The following is a 15603-nucleotide window of genomic DNA, read 5'->3' on the forward strand; positions in this document are numbered from 1 at the left end:
AGGTCATGAGCTCAGCTGTACAGTCAAGCAGGATTGTAGAAATCCCTATGGTGAAAGGATTTTGTTTGCTTAAAGCAGGGTTTTTATCTATGAAAGTTTGAGAATAGAAAAGTTGCTTAAAGCAGGTCATATTCAGGTTGGAATTATGTCAAATGCAGGACGATTGCACTTTTCAATATATTATAATCTCAGAAGTGTCTCAAACTATTCCAATGATACAAGCTGAAGACCATCGACACAGAACCTAAATTTTGGAATTTGGTGGACAGAGGAATTCAACTGAATTCCCATAAATGAAATTTAGCAGTGTATTTAAAGTAAATATTGACAATATGCCTTTTACTATAAGGACTAACATGCTGTGTATGAGTAAACAGTCTCCATTTAGTATCACATGCATCCTACACTTTTCTTGTCACCTAAATAACTACAGTCCCAGTGGCATGTAGCTCTTCCAAAACCTAAGCTGCAAAGGTTTTCATTTGTAACTTGAACACAAGCAGAATGGTCTAGTATACAGGAGCTGGATTACAATCTTAAACTAAAACTGAGGGGGAAAAAGGATTTTAGCAATAGGGATCAGCCTAAAAAATAATACAGAGACACCAAAAGATCCCTCAAACAGAATGGAAACAATACAGGAGAGCGCAAAAGAAAGCTTTACAAAACCTCAAATAGCTTTCCTCTTTTAAATAATCTGTTGTTCCAAGGAAACTGATAGAATAAAAGATCAGAGTTAGAAAATGTCAGAGTTTCTAAACCCCCTATCAGCGAGATCACTTTAAAATGCACAGCACAATGTCCCATACAAAAAAATGTTCTTCACTTCCAAAATAACAGTCAATTTTCATCATCTCTTCAAGGCATGCTGCAAAAGCACTTAACAAAATTAAGAGAAGCCCCTGCAGTTTTTTCAGCACAGAATACGGCAGCAACCTGCAATCTGACAATATAGTATGAGTGAAAGCCAAAAAGATTATCGCAGCATGAAAACATTTTTCTTTGCAGCATCTACACTGTGGTTTATAAAACAGCACATTAGTTGTTTTAAAGGACATTTTCATTTGCAAGTGATCTTTATTTAAAAAAACAAAACATGCACTCTTTTCATGTGTCAGTATGCAGTTTGGGTCTCCTCCCTTACCAAAAAAATAAAGCATGTGTGTTTCGTTAGAAACCATCAGAAGCTGTTTGGCATCTTTATTACCATCAGGATCAAGACATAAAGATAAAATACTACATAATATTATTTCTCTGATGTAACCAGCAAGTGGAGTGCTTGTTTCATGTCAAGAGGCTCTCCAAAAAGCTGGTAAACACAGCTCAGTAGCTCAAGGAGCAATTGAAAAAAAAACAAAAAAATGACTTGCTGTGTAACTCATCCCTAACTGGATTGGTTTTAGCTGAGTCTTAAATCCAAACTAAACCTTAAAATAAAAAAATATATCCAGGCAGATCCTTCATTGCAGAAGGGACAGACAATGTTCCTTCTGAAATATAAAAAATAAACTTGCTTGCCTGATTGCAAACCTTTTCTTACACTCACCTGGTCTACTTCCTATTGAACACTATTGAGCTGTGTGAAGGTTCAGGGGAGTGATATTCTCAGAAGTGGTTTTGGTTGGTATTACCTTCAGGCGGCAATTAATAGATGTCCTAAATACTGGCTAGAACAGTTTTTGTCTAATTTCCTTAAACAAGGAAAACACTGCTTAGCAGATCTTTCAGAAGTTTCTGAAGCACACATAGAAGTCTGTAATGTTCTATGACAACAAATTAACATGTGTGTCACAAATAAACATGTGTTACCACTGATCCACTACTACAATATGTACTTTTTGTTTATATCATTTAATGGGAGTCAAGGTATATACTGTACAGCTTGCCCTTCATAGAGTTGTCTAATATGAAAGACCTTGTGGTTTTCAAATGAATCCAATGATCTGAACTAATAACAAATAAAATGAAAGATATACAAAAACATAATATAATATGTGCAAAAAGTTTTTTTTCCCAACATGACCATTAAAATTATTTAGTCAAAACTGAAAACGTTTTACAAATATATATATTTGGTTAGACTCTATAAATACATTATATATTTTACAAACATGCATATCCTTAATACCTGTGAATAATTTTCATGTTCTGCTATGTTTTCTTTTGTAGCCACCTCATTGTGAGATCCAAAATATTGCAAATTACCAGCAGTCTTTACAGACATTGAGTACATCAAGGAAGAATTAAAAATAAAACACACACTTATTTTACTGTTCATTATTTATTAAATGTTAGTGCTGTGACTCAATATTTCCTTTAATAGCTGCAGATTGTAATAGATCCAGATTGATAATCTGAGCATCTGATCAGGACTAGATCTAAAGTGACAAACTCCCCTCTACATAAGCTAATTTCTTTGGCACATTTATAAAAACATCACCTGACTAAATTGAAGCTGATGCCTGTGGAAACAAATCAGATTCCAACTATCTGAAAAGCCAATGTAAATCCCAGGGAAAACACCCAATAGCTAATCATTTACAAGAATTATATGTTCCTAAAATACTATGTCATTTAAAAGAGAAAATACATCCTGTACTCCAAGATTTTAGGTACCAGAACATAATAAACAAATCATCAAAGGGTGATAAATACAACCTCAGGTGAACAACAACAAATGACATAGGGCTACGTACACATGTACGATGATTCCCGTCCGATAATCACCTCAGGGCTGATATCAGACGAGAATCTGACGTGTGTACAGTGCTTGTCGTTCGTGGATCATAATGGAAGTGAAGGGGGGAGAGAGTGTAGCAGGGTGCCGCTCCGTCGTTCTCCCCTCTCCATAGAGCAGAACAGCGCTGTACAGCACTCGTTAATGCATCTTTTAATCTTTTGTCATTGGAAAGGATAGTAAAAGATCCTTTCCAACAACAATTGAATGTATGTACCAAGCCTTACACTGTTACATTTTTTATTTACCAAAGAATGTCAAAATACCAAAGCAAAATGTGAAAAAATAATTACACCTTTACCACTTCCACAGAAAAGAAGATAAGTAGCAGCCAAGTGCTGCTAATCAAATGCACTTGATAACCTGATTGTCAGGAAAAGTGACAACCTCTAGATAACTAACAAATCTGGGGTTTCGCTGGTCTGGAACACTGGCATGTATTATTACAATGCCAGGGAGGAAAGACATCAACGATGACCCTAGAGATGCAAATGTTGCTGCACATCAATCTGGTAATGGTTATTAGGCCAATTTAGAACCATTTAAAGTCAATTATTCTACAGAAACAAAGATTTTTCAGTGGAGAACATCCAAGACAGTTCCCAAGCTAACTAGAAGTTGACATTCAAGCAAGTTCACCCCAAGATCGGACCATGCATGAAATTGCAAAAAAAACAAAAGCTAAATCTCAGCCTCATCTAGTTTGTTACAAGTTAAAGTACATGACAGTACAATTATATTAAGACTAAACAAGCATGGCTTGTTTGTACAAGTTAGAGATTCAAAAGACTTTTTGTTTCTAAAAAAAACATGGAAGCAAAGCTTCACAAATCTGAACAAACCACAAGACTTCCTGAACAAGGTCCTTTCAACAAACGAACCCAATGTGGAGATGTTTGGCTATAATACACAGTAACATATTTGGTGAAAACTAATCACAGTAGAACAAATACCTCATACCAAATGTCAAGATCACTGTTGGAGGGTTGATGATTTGGGCTTTTTCAGCTACCTTTGCACTCCTCTACAAAGTATAATAAAGTCAAATATGAGGCCATCTGTGTAACAGCTGAAGCTTGGCTGAAACTGGATCATGTAACAGAACAATGATCCCAAGCACACCAGCAAATCTACAACAGAATGCCTGAAAAGGAAAAGAATCAAGATGTGGCAAGGTCAATTCAAAATGTGGACCTGAACTTAACCTGAATGCTGTGAACAAACTTTAGAGGCATAGTGTAAAAACAAATGCCTGGAAACCCCAATGAACTGAAGCAATGTTGTAAAGAAGGGTGGGCCAACATTCTTTGAAGACAAAAAGAAAGGATCAACATTTCTGCATTTAAAGGCGATTTTAGCCATATTACATGTCTTTGATACGTCTTGGAACTTTTGTTCATTTTATAGGACAGGGTTTAGCGGTTCTTTCCCATATTCTAGGACCGAACAGTAATGATTCCAAGAGGTTCAGCAAAATGTTAATAAATCTGCAGAAAATTAAGTCTATTCGGCAAAACAGTCTATTCGGCACAAGCAAGTACAGTACTAAAAGTGCTGAAAATTTTGAAAATTCTAGAGTGGCTACGGTCTGTTTAACACAAGCAGTACTTAACCTTACTTTAATAGCACAGACTATTACACATAACTCACAACTTTATCCAACTTTATTTTGCCCTTTGCAAAGTCACAGGCGGCTGTCTTGGTTGGGTATTATCTATGTAACTCAGCTGATAAGTCATCCATTAACACAGAGAATTCTCTATCTTGCTGTGCATTGTTTCAGACTGCTCTCATACAGCACAGTTCTTCCACCATAAACGTGATATATTAAATGAAGAGAATAGAATGTCAGAGCTGCATTTAATTTGCGATCACATTAGTAGCATGCTAGCAAAGAAATAAAACTCACCTCAATCACCCTGCACTCAAAATCCTCATATGTTTCTGGTGAGAGAAGAAAAAAAATACAGTTTTAATATTTCCAAAACAATGACAGCAGACATTTTACTGCTTTTTGAATTACTAAATTTATAAAGATGATGATATTTATATGCCTGTCACCAAGCATCATGGTATTTTTTTTAATATAAATGTATTGGGTAAAGTTGTAACAAAATTAGAGAACAAGAATATGATTATTTAAATTTACAGCCTTCACTCTTGAATAAAAACTATGTTTCATCTGTTTTGCATGTGCAGTGCAAAGCTTCATGTTCAATCAACTGGACAATCCTTTGCCATTAATAGATACAATCAATTAGATCCCCCTCTGCTCTGTTTACTCATGGGAGCAAAAATAAGAAGCCCTCTGTAACATCCAATTTACTTGGGTCAAAGCATACATAGAGCACTCTCCTCATTTTGATTTGTTAGTGATATGATCAGTGGTATACAGGGACAGTAAGTTTCTAGTTTTAGGTAGGTGGCAGGGCTAATAAACAGTAGGAGATTGCAAGAGTACTGGTCTGCACTGATATAAACTATCACCTGAAGAAGTTGGGAAGGAGAAGTTGGAAGGCTTTCTTTAAAGCTGAGCTGGGGATAGATGAAAATATATGTTGGATGCTTGATACTTAGAAGTCATCAGTTTGAATTACTGACCCAGGACATGTTTGTAGGTAAGGAGATGTTCCTCACCTGCTGGATACCTTTTCAACTCAATGGCGTAGAAAGTAGTGAAACCAAAGTATCAACATGATAAAAGATTTGCAAATGCAGCCTCCATATTTTTTATGTTGAAACTTGTAAAATTGTAGCTTTTGAATCCATTATGATGAATTTGATTTATTCCAATTTCTTAATAGTGCAACTGATTCAAATCTATTGCTTTAACTAAACCAGATAAATAGTCTAAAACTTTCCATGGAGGATTGAAGACATAAGGGTTCAGTGCAAGGTTAGTTACAGCTGCATAGTGCTGCTTTAGGCAAAAGACCACTATCTCTCAAAGCCTACAGTTAAAATTCTTAGGATGTGACTAGTACAAATAGTAGGAAAAGTGAAATAACAAGACTGGTAAAATCAATGGGATAACTTTTAGGTAACGCCAACCCAAGTGCTACACAAAGTGATGTGTAATAATTTAATGTGCAATTTTATGTACAATTCTTTGAATGCAGAAAATTAAAAAGTAAGGCAATACCTTGCATTTAGGGTTTATATTACCCAAAACCTATTTTTATATTGATCTTGAAGCTTTTGTGACTTCAGTAGCCTTGCACAGGGACTGGTCTTATCCACTGTTTAATTCACAGTTATTTTATAATATGGAGATTTCAGAAGGGGACAGACTGACAAGTGTTTTCCAAAGGCATTGAGCTTCTTACATGATTACTGTGTAATTCCTACAAAATGTGGAATACTTAAACCATAAATAATATATATGCATATCAACAAAACTCAGAACATAAAACTGGTTGGTCATTCTTAAGGAAAACACCAAGCTGAATTTTCCCAGATGACTGTCTCCGTTCTCCTGAAGGAAGATTATGCCACAGCTGCATGACAAAGTCATGTGTATACATTTATTGTATTTATCAGATATATACACCTATACCTGCAATTAACCTCTCCATTAATCTTACAGAAAGAGTGATGCAAGAGACACCACTAACCACTGTATAAAGGTACTGTATTTGTGTCACAATGAATAAACTATCTGAAAATGAGGATGAAGCTGATTTAAAGCTTGTAGATAGCAACGGATCTGACTCCCTCTTTAGGAGTCAATAGGTTTTTTTCCAGTCACAGAGGACACGGCCCTATGCCCTAACTCAGGAAAGACAGACAAAACTTAAATGTCATGGAACTGAAGTAAACATTCTCTTTTTTTTGACCTTTAATAGGAAGGACGGTACATAACAACATAAAAGCAAAAGAAAGATCCAAGGGAAAAGAACTTGACAGATTGTTTTCTTATCACTACAGACAGGTGAAAAGGAACTTGGATGACTGGCTGAGAGTTTTTATTTCCCCCTTGATTAATCTCAATGCCTTTTTCTCCCCACTTTAAAATTATATATATAATAGAATCGTATGTATCAAATAAACTACATGCAAAAAAGATGAATGAATACTATTGCATATACAATTTGTAGTTGTCAGTTTAGGTATCTAAATAATTTAAATTCTTTGTTGCTTGAACCATAATAGACATTTAGGTAGGATGCTTGGAGAAATTGCAATGAAAGCAGCAGGAGATTTACAAGGGAGGATGGTGCAGAAATATTAGGGGCTAAATATCAGCACTCTCTTTTCAGATATAAACAAAAATATAGTTAATGGGAGGGGGGTGTTTAGGTATGTGGACAGCATTCAGCAGGTTTTAAAGCTGAATTCTGAGTGAATGAGGCACTACATCAAATAATTATTTAACAATACATATATGTAAATATATATATGTATTGCCCACCCAAAGTGCAGGAAACAAAAAGGGTTCCCTCCTACAGCTTTTTAAGTTTAAATGGACTAGAGATCCAGATATTTTCTTATTACTGTGTAATGCTGTTATGAGTTTTAACTTTTGCTCTGCTCACTTACAAGTTCTTTTGGAAGACAAGCCCTCTGTTACTACTAGAGAACATCTAGCAATGGTAAATGTCCCTAAATACTGGCATGAACAATCTACCTTTCGTCCTCAATTCTCCTCTTGCTCCATTATTATTAGCTTTTCAATCATCAGATCACCAGTCCTCCAGGCTCTACTGACATGTCTAACACTAAAAACGACTTCAAACACCCTACAGGAATTTTTAAACATCACCCCTCTTTTGACCTACATATCACTGATATAGAACAGGCACGGGCAAATTATGGCCCATTTGGCGTTTTAATACAGCTGCCAAATAATGGTACAAAATTTTTTCCTTCAAAATAAAGGGTGACTACTAACACAGGAATTGAATCTAATTTGAATGTAAGTTTACCATTAGGTAATGGTCTATACTTGTATTCTTATCAGTTCATACAAACACTCTCCATCCATCTGATTCTGGCCCGACCTATCTGTCAAATTTTAAAACTCACTGTTGCCCCATGTGCCAAAATGTTTGCCCAGCCCGGATATAGAGTGTATTATAAAGTGTATACTCTGTATACTTTGTATACTCCGGAGGAAGGATTATTAATTATTTGCAAAACGTGCTGAGTATTTCCCAAGTCCAATCGTCCTTCTTTGGTATTCATCTACAATGACAAGCCGATTTTCCCTCAACTTGCCTTACAAAGTGGCAGAAGGATTGGGTTGCTGCAAAAAACACATTCATACCAAAATTTATATGAATGACTGCAATGTGATATTGATTTTATTTTTCCTTTTTTTATATGATGAAATAAAGGCAATTGTTTTTACTCAAACAAAAATTGTCAAATAATTAAAGGGCTATTTAAAGAAAGCCCTCTTTTGGTTTTCACAGCCAATAGGTCAATATCTTGCACATCCCCTGTGTAACCTGTACAGATGCAGATATCTTAACCCAAACCATATTTTGCATTGTGAATAGATTAGGAAAAAACTAAAGCCCCCAGACAGGAATTTTTATGTCTTTTTCCAGGAATTTCCTTTTTACTTTTTGACCTATATGTAAAAACAAATGTGTAAAAAATTATAGTGAGCTAGTATCGCAATTGGTGGATTTTTTTCTTGATTGCGGATATGGCAACAATTTAATTTTTTGGCATTTTGCGCACTTTTAGAGCAAGTGGCAAGAGTTACCAGGACAAACTGTATACCTTTCTCTAGCGGAGAGATAGACCGCAATAAAAAAGTAAACATAAATTTATACTGTTCTTCCTTTATTACCCTTTTATTTCCTAAGCAACAGAGATACCAGAGTATCCTGCATTCAATTTTTTTTTAACACAAATAGGTGGTTTACTTTATGTACCCATCATAGTATTTTTACACTAGTTACAGTTTTTATATGATTTCATTATGTTGTTTTACATAATATATTGGTATGATACCATGGTTTTAAAGGCATATTCTTTTCTAAAATTTAGTTTTCCTTACTATAAAAAGGGAAAGGTTTCATTGCATTTATATCTTTTTATAATATTAGGCATGTATTATTTTCTATTGCTCTTGATATAGGTTTATCTTCTGCTCTGTTACCTGAAATTTGAAGTCTTTGCACTTTTACGGTTACCACCTACAATACTAGTATTGTTCCTTCATAGGCCAGGTGCACAGAATAGCAGCAAATGTTTGCTACAGAAATACTAAAATACTGCTTGTTAAATACTGATGCCCCTAAAAAATAAAATGTATATTAATATATATATAACACCATAAAATATGGAACAAACCCTACCCCTTCACCCCTACCCCTTCCTATAATTCCCTTTTTTCTTTATGTTCTTTACTTTGATATTGAATTCTACTTGTATCTGTTTCTTTAAATTGTTTATAAGAACTGTATGTTTGTAAGATTGCAAAATCTCAAAAAGTTTAAAAATATAAATATATATGGGGGCAAGTATGCGAGAGTCCTAGAATTTTAATGTAAGGTTTGCTATTAGTTCAACAACCTTGTTTAAACATTCTTTAAAATGAATCTGTTGTCAAGTTATGAACATTATTAAAAATATTCTTACAGTTGAACCTACACTGCAAAAGTTAAATTCTCATTCCTGTCTAGGAAAACTATAGGAAAAAACAGTTTTTTGTAACCCATAGAAGGGAGAAGGGAGGAGGCTGCAGGGGATTGGTTAAATGAAGAAGATTAAGGGAAGAAGAAAGTAAACCTAAAATGTATTTTCCCCTTCACAGAAACAAGCATTTAACACCTTGAGTGCAGTGGAAGCCCAGCTGAACGGTAGTTTCACGTTTTTTTTAAGGTTTAACATTCAGTAAATGAATCTTAAAACAAATAGTCACTCATCTCTGTGGCTACAGGAACTCTGGAAAATTCATTGTTAAAATTTACAGTAAAATCGTTAAAGATGTTTCTCTCAGCAACTCACCCAGCCCACCATTACCCCCTCCCAGCACGGACCCAGCAGTTTTCCAGCCTTGTCATCACTAATGTAAACATGGTGCAGATGTTCTGGGTGACTTTAGAGCTTTTGTTGTAAGCCTCAAGGATACATTTCTCCAGTGAAGTCTGTGATGGTTTGTGTAAAAGCTCATTTATTGTTCATTTAAATATATGTAAATTGTTGAATGGCCATAGATTGGGAATAAGTTTATTTAAGCAGGTCATACATATTACAAAAAATATTATAAAATATTAAGATACCTAAAATATTCAGTCCATTTAATTTAATTACAGTCAGGCAGGACCGCATGTTAGATAGCTATTTGAAGGAATGTCTAATGTTAATGATCAGCTTAAGTCATCCCGGTATATCAAACATAATTCTATTTGTGGTTCTTCTGGTCTTTTAAAGTGCTTTCATATTCTGATATGTGAATCTTGCTTATTATAAGAGACCCAGAATTGTCTACCTCAAAACTCATCAAATATTTCAAAATCTATTTGATCTGCTCACGAAAGACAATGTCCAACAGACACTTTCACGGTGTTGCTGTTATACACTTCACTTATCAAGAGCACTTCAAAAGCACAATACCATGGCAACACCGCTAGAAGCATCAAAATTACAAAGGCACAAGGAGCAAACGACCAGAGTGGTAACAAAGTTAAAATTAGAAATAAAAAAAAATATATATCATGTAGAAAAATGTTCTTGTGAACCATGCTCTTTTTGCTGACTATTTTACACCGTTGATAGTTATAACACCAAGAACCTAAAGAAGTCTGCCAGCAAAAAAACAAATAATTACCTGTTCCAATGCCCATCTTTGTTCTCTTTAAATGATAAGCATCTTAATAAAATTGTTTTACTAGTAAGTGTGTTAGATGCCTCGTCCCTGGCTGTGGTTTCTTCCAAAAGCCCCAATGTTGTATACTAACAAAGACTGGAGCCACAAAGCTCAGTGGCAGAGTAAAAATCTGACACTGATCTGGATTGAACACAAAAGTGTCAAATTTAGAAGAATAAACTCATCTCTTCAAGAAAACGAAGATTGGTGGCTGGGTGGTGGGACAGGTAAATATCGATTCTATTCTTTTTAGACAGGCCTCATTTTTTTTTTTAGGTTTTACAGACAAGGCAAACTCACTAAAGAATCTGAAAAAAATGTATCTTCTTAGCTAATCAAATGAAATGCAAATCTATGATCACCCAGACAACCAATCATGAGAAGAAGTGAATATTTAATAGTGAGTGTGTGTGTGTGTGTGTGTGTGTGTGTGTGTGTGTGTGTGTGTGTGTGTGTCCTATACTAAATATGCTTTAAGTTGCTTTCTCACCTCCATTAGGGCCTGGATCAGGATGACCAATGCTGATGCCACCCCAGCTTTGCCCAGTCCATCCCCTCTCTGTTCTTTTAACTCTGGTCTTCTTTTTTTTCTCCCACTCATCTCTCTCCTTCAATACTTGAGCTTGCAATTCTTCCTGCTGTTCTTTGTTTCGTTGTTCAATGAATTGTTCCTTTCTGCCTACTGATATAGGTGTATTCAAACCCGGCCACAGAAATCCAGATTTTCCTATAATAAAAAGTTAGAGTGTTAGATCAGTTATTACCTACTACTAGTTTGCTCCAGAATAAAAACAAAATTTTAAAACAAAATGCTAGTAGATAACCCCCCAAACGTTCTGTTAAGCACAAACAGTACTTTGAAAGCCTGGCACATCCTGGCTTCCTCTGCGGTGGTAAGGACTGAAAAAACGCAGGTGCGCAGAAGGTCACAACAGGGAAAAGAACGTAGAAGATGGTGGTGCCCTGCGACTGAATGGGGATTGGTGATCATAACAGGTTTTAGTCATACTTTAACAGACAATTACAATGAACCTAAACTCAAAGGTGAACATTTGGTGTGTCATAGGGAACATCGAGAAATGTTCAGGCAGCTTTACACCTTAAAATCTCCGGGAATGCCTAAACCTACAGCCTCATAGTTGTATATCTGTAGTAAGAGTTTATGGAATTGCTGCCTCTGATTGCTACTCTTGGGTTATTCATGTCAATGTCATGCTGCTTAATGTTCCCTTTGCTTGTGGTTCTGAAATAAGAAAAAACAAAAAAGGGAACATGCTGTCTCCACCAAAATGGCAGCTTTATTACAGAGACACGATAGGGAACATTGGATGGTAAGTCAGTAATGAGGAAAGATCAGCTGCAGAATAACCACAGGCAATACTACCGATTTGTCCCCGTCTCTCTGCACTCTCATACAATCTGCTTTAGCAAGTTGTTTCCTAAACCACTGAGATTATAAATGAGATTGAGTGTCTCCATGAAGACAAAGAAATAACCTTACCGTCTCCAATACGCTGCCCAAAGTTCAGATTCTTTTTATACCTCCTCTTGGTTCTTTTGCCTCTTCCCTTTCTTCCTCCCCCAGATTCTGCCAATACTCCTTTCCATAGCTCATCCGCTGTCACTGAAATTATAAAAGATGGAAGTTTATAGTTACAAAGGAAGGATGAAAAGGCTCACTGGTGAAAAATATATAAAATATCTCCACATAAATTGTCTCCAAGTAGAACCAATTAGCTATTTTATTTGCAAGGACAACTTCACAAAAGATTAAAGCACAACTAAACCTAAATGTAAAAATAATCCAAACAAGCAGGTTCTTTATTGCAAAAACAGGATAGGTAGCAGTGCTCAACCCAGAAATTTTTTTTTAAGCCGGGTGGGAAGAAATTGTAGGCGGGTGGCAGCACCTGTATTGTGACCAAACGCTTCAGTAACCACCCAAAAAACAGCTAGGTGGGTGCTAAAAATTGCCGGGTGGTGCACCCAGCTAAAAGGGCCTGGGGAGAACCCTGGGTAGCAATAAACAAACTCCCCTGCCTGTTCACTAACTAAACTTACCTCCCTCAGCCTCTTCACCCAGTCCTCTCTCCGGTTTGGGATATTCAGCCATCTTGAACTGACATAACTCCTGCACATGCATACAGGATTGTACACCAATCAGCATAGCCACAATCGTCTCATTCTAAAGACCATTGTGAACAAATAGCTAAGTGTGTGTTATCGAAGAAGGTTCTTTCTGCAAAAAAGAACCTGCCTGGTCACAGCCTGTCCCTTCTGCAATAGAGATCCTCTCTACTAGCATTTTGAGTTTAGTTCTGCTTTAATACTGATGGTATAATCTTTCAAACACAGAATGGAGATTATGCAGCATGCAGAGTTGATGCGATAGCCAGAAGGCTAAGAATGAAACACGAGTAAAAGTGGAGGCTTAAAAATTTAGTCAACCATCAAAAATGTAGTAAAAGGAAGGTGTGAAAAAAAAATATACCAGGTAAACAGTAGCCCTCTTCTGTGCTTTAAAAGGCTTCTGTTTTTGTACAGAGTGTCTTGGTACATGCATGACTGTCAGTATAGAAAGCTTCCACGGAGTAAAAGCGGCATATGGAAAGCTTTCCAGATAAGCGAGGATGGTGAACAATCACTGTTCAAGCTGTTCTGATGCAGTCATGTGAGATCCTGTCACAAAATGTTCATTAGGATTGCAAAGAGAAACCAATCTTCTCAAGGTTAAACGGGATAGAAGAGGGACATTTCAGCAATATGTATAAATTGGTTACAGACAGCAGAAAGCAAGAGTGACAAGAGGCAATAATAACAGACGCTGAGGTGAGTGCCAGAGCAAACACTGGAGGAATCAATTATTTTCTGGTTTGTACCCTAACATATGAGAATAAGAAAGATTCCAAAGTACATTGATGACAATACTAGCAGCCTAAAAGCTGCTTGTAAAAATATTTTTGAAGCTTTCTATATAAAGTCTCAATATAAAAACATGTTTTTGGTATAAATGTTACATATAAAATAGGATGGGGTTAAAAAGAACCTGCATTTTATTTTTTATATAGTTAACATATGATTGCCCCATACAATCCCTGCCACCAAAAAGAACAAAACAAACAAAAAACAAAACACTGTCAGTAAGCTCTGATATAATCACAGACAGCTTACTGTTCCCACTATGAGCCATGCAGTGGCCCAGAATAATGAAATTTTTTATAGCAGCCGTTATGTATGTAGTTTTGATACAGTCACAAATATGGGTACTATATGAAGTATAAGTCTTATAAATTGAACCGAATTGCTTTTTTACCTTCCCTTACCATCCAAAACATCTTGTGTCCAGCATGCTCCCCCTCCCAGACACTGCAGCTTACAGAGGCAGTGTTTCACCACAAAAGAAATGCTGTTAACCCGTTTTTATATAGCACTGATATGTTATGCAATGCTCTAGAAGATCCATAACCATGTCACTAGCCATCCCTCAAAGGGGCTCACAATCTAGCGTTCCTACCTCAGTCATAAGTCATTAACACATCTAAGTCTAAATTCAGTTTGGGGGGGAGCCAATTGGCTGAGATTCGAACCTGGGACCTAGCACTCCAGAGTGATAACCACCAAGCCTGTAGTTGTACTTATATGCTTAATAATTGGCTCCATAATCCTTTCAGCCTTGACTTGGAACAAATCAACAAAGCATAAATTCTGACTTCCCTCTTTATTTTTTGCATGCTTAGTTTAAATTATTGGCTTCCACAACACGGTGGCTTGTGCAATACAAGAAGTCTAAATCCAAGCGGCTAGATTTTTTAGAATGAGAGGTCAATCATGACAAACATGTGGCCACATTGACAGTCTGCACAAGGGCCTGTCCGTCCAAGAGTGCAAGTGTAAGGATGGCTATTCTGATGACCCTGTAAAGCAGTTTGGCCATTTAATGGGCAGAAAAATTCTTGAGAAAATCTTCTATTGTCATGTTATATAAACAAGAACACTAAGGGTGAAAGTAAACAGCAAGTAAGTATGGATGTGAGTAACAGAACTACAGGTTGTCCCCGGGTTACATACGAGATAGGTACTGTAGGTTTGTTCTTAAGTAGAATTTGTATGTAAGTTGAATTTGTATGTAAGTCGGAACAGGTACATTATTTTAATAAATGCAGTTGGACAGATGTTTGTCTCAACATATTATTAGAAAGCGCAGTGTCAGTTACTGTATAAAATCCTCACTGTGAGTTAATCACTAGACATTCATTAACTTCTGGAGCAAGCTGTGCTTTGATATGCAAAAAGAAACAGCTGAAGAATTCGTCTTGGTCATTAAAGAGTTACAAGAGGCTGAAAAAAGAGCTCAGTCCTTAAAATCACCCACAACCTCAGCTGTGTTTAGCAAATGATTTCTTCTGCAAGTCATTCAAACTGGGCCCCTCCCCCCTACAAGCCTCTGTTCTGCACAGGAGGGAGCAGGGATGCCCCGTTCGTATCTAGGAGTCGTCCATATATCAGATGTCCTTAACCCGGGGACAACTTGTATGGATTGTGTATTTATAAACACTTTACATTCACCATACACAGTATAATCCTGTATAGTATTTACCTTTATCAGACTTATGAGGAATTATCTAAAATATTATATCAAACAGGTCCTTGCACTGCATAGTTGTTGGTAGATCTAAAAAAAACTCTATAAAGATTTCAGGTTATGTGCATTGATTTATTTAATGAAATGTTCTGTATATTTTAGTTCCCAACAGTTCATTTGCTAGGAGATAAAATAATGAATTAGTATTGTCCTTTTCTCGATCATCTCCATTAGAATGTAAATATGCACATGCCACTGTATAGTTAAGTATTGAGAAAAAACAAAATTTGTCATCTTATTTTAACCACCTAAGCGATAAGCCCGACCTTGGTACGGGCTTCAAAAAGTTACAATTATCGATAAACCCAAACTTTTCTCACTGTATGAAAATACAGTGAGAAAAGTTCGGGTTTATCGATCACTTACCTGGTCCCGCTGCGATCGTCCATCGGTCGTGTT

General features: G+C 36.2%; 1 protein-coding gene across 1 annotated transcript in view; it reads right to left on the bottom strand.

Moving 5' to 3' along the window:
• Positions 1-15603, bottom strand: part of MRPS5 (mitochondrial ribosomal protein S5) — a 63861-nt gene that overhangs the window by 26294 nt on the left and 21964 nt on the right. The window contains exons 3-5 of the mRNA XM_072409476.1: positions 12064-12186; positions 11053-11289; positions 4647-4681 (exon numbers count right to left, since the gene is read on the bottom strand). Of these exons, the coding sequence (XP_072265577.1) occupies positions 4647-4681; positions 11053-11289; positions 12064-12186 (395 nt within the window). The remainder of the gene's footprint in view (positions 1-4646; positions 4682-11052; positions 11290-12063; positions 12187-15603) is intronic.

The sequence above is a fragment of the Pyxicephalus adspersus genome, chromosome 4 (assembly GCF_032062135.1).
Source record: "Pyxicephalus adspersus chromosome 4, UCB_Pads_2.0, whole genome shotgun sequence".
In the NCBI taxonomy this organism is placed as follows: domain Eukaryota; kingdom Metazoa; phylum Chordata; class Amphibia; order Anura; family Pyxicephalidae; genus Pyxicephalus; species Pyxicephalus adspersus.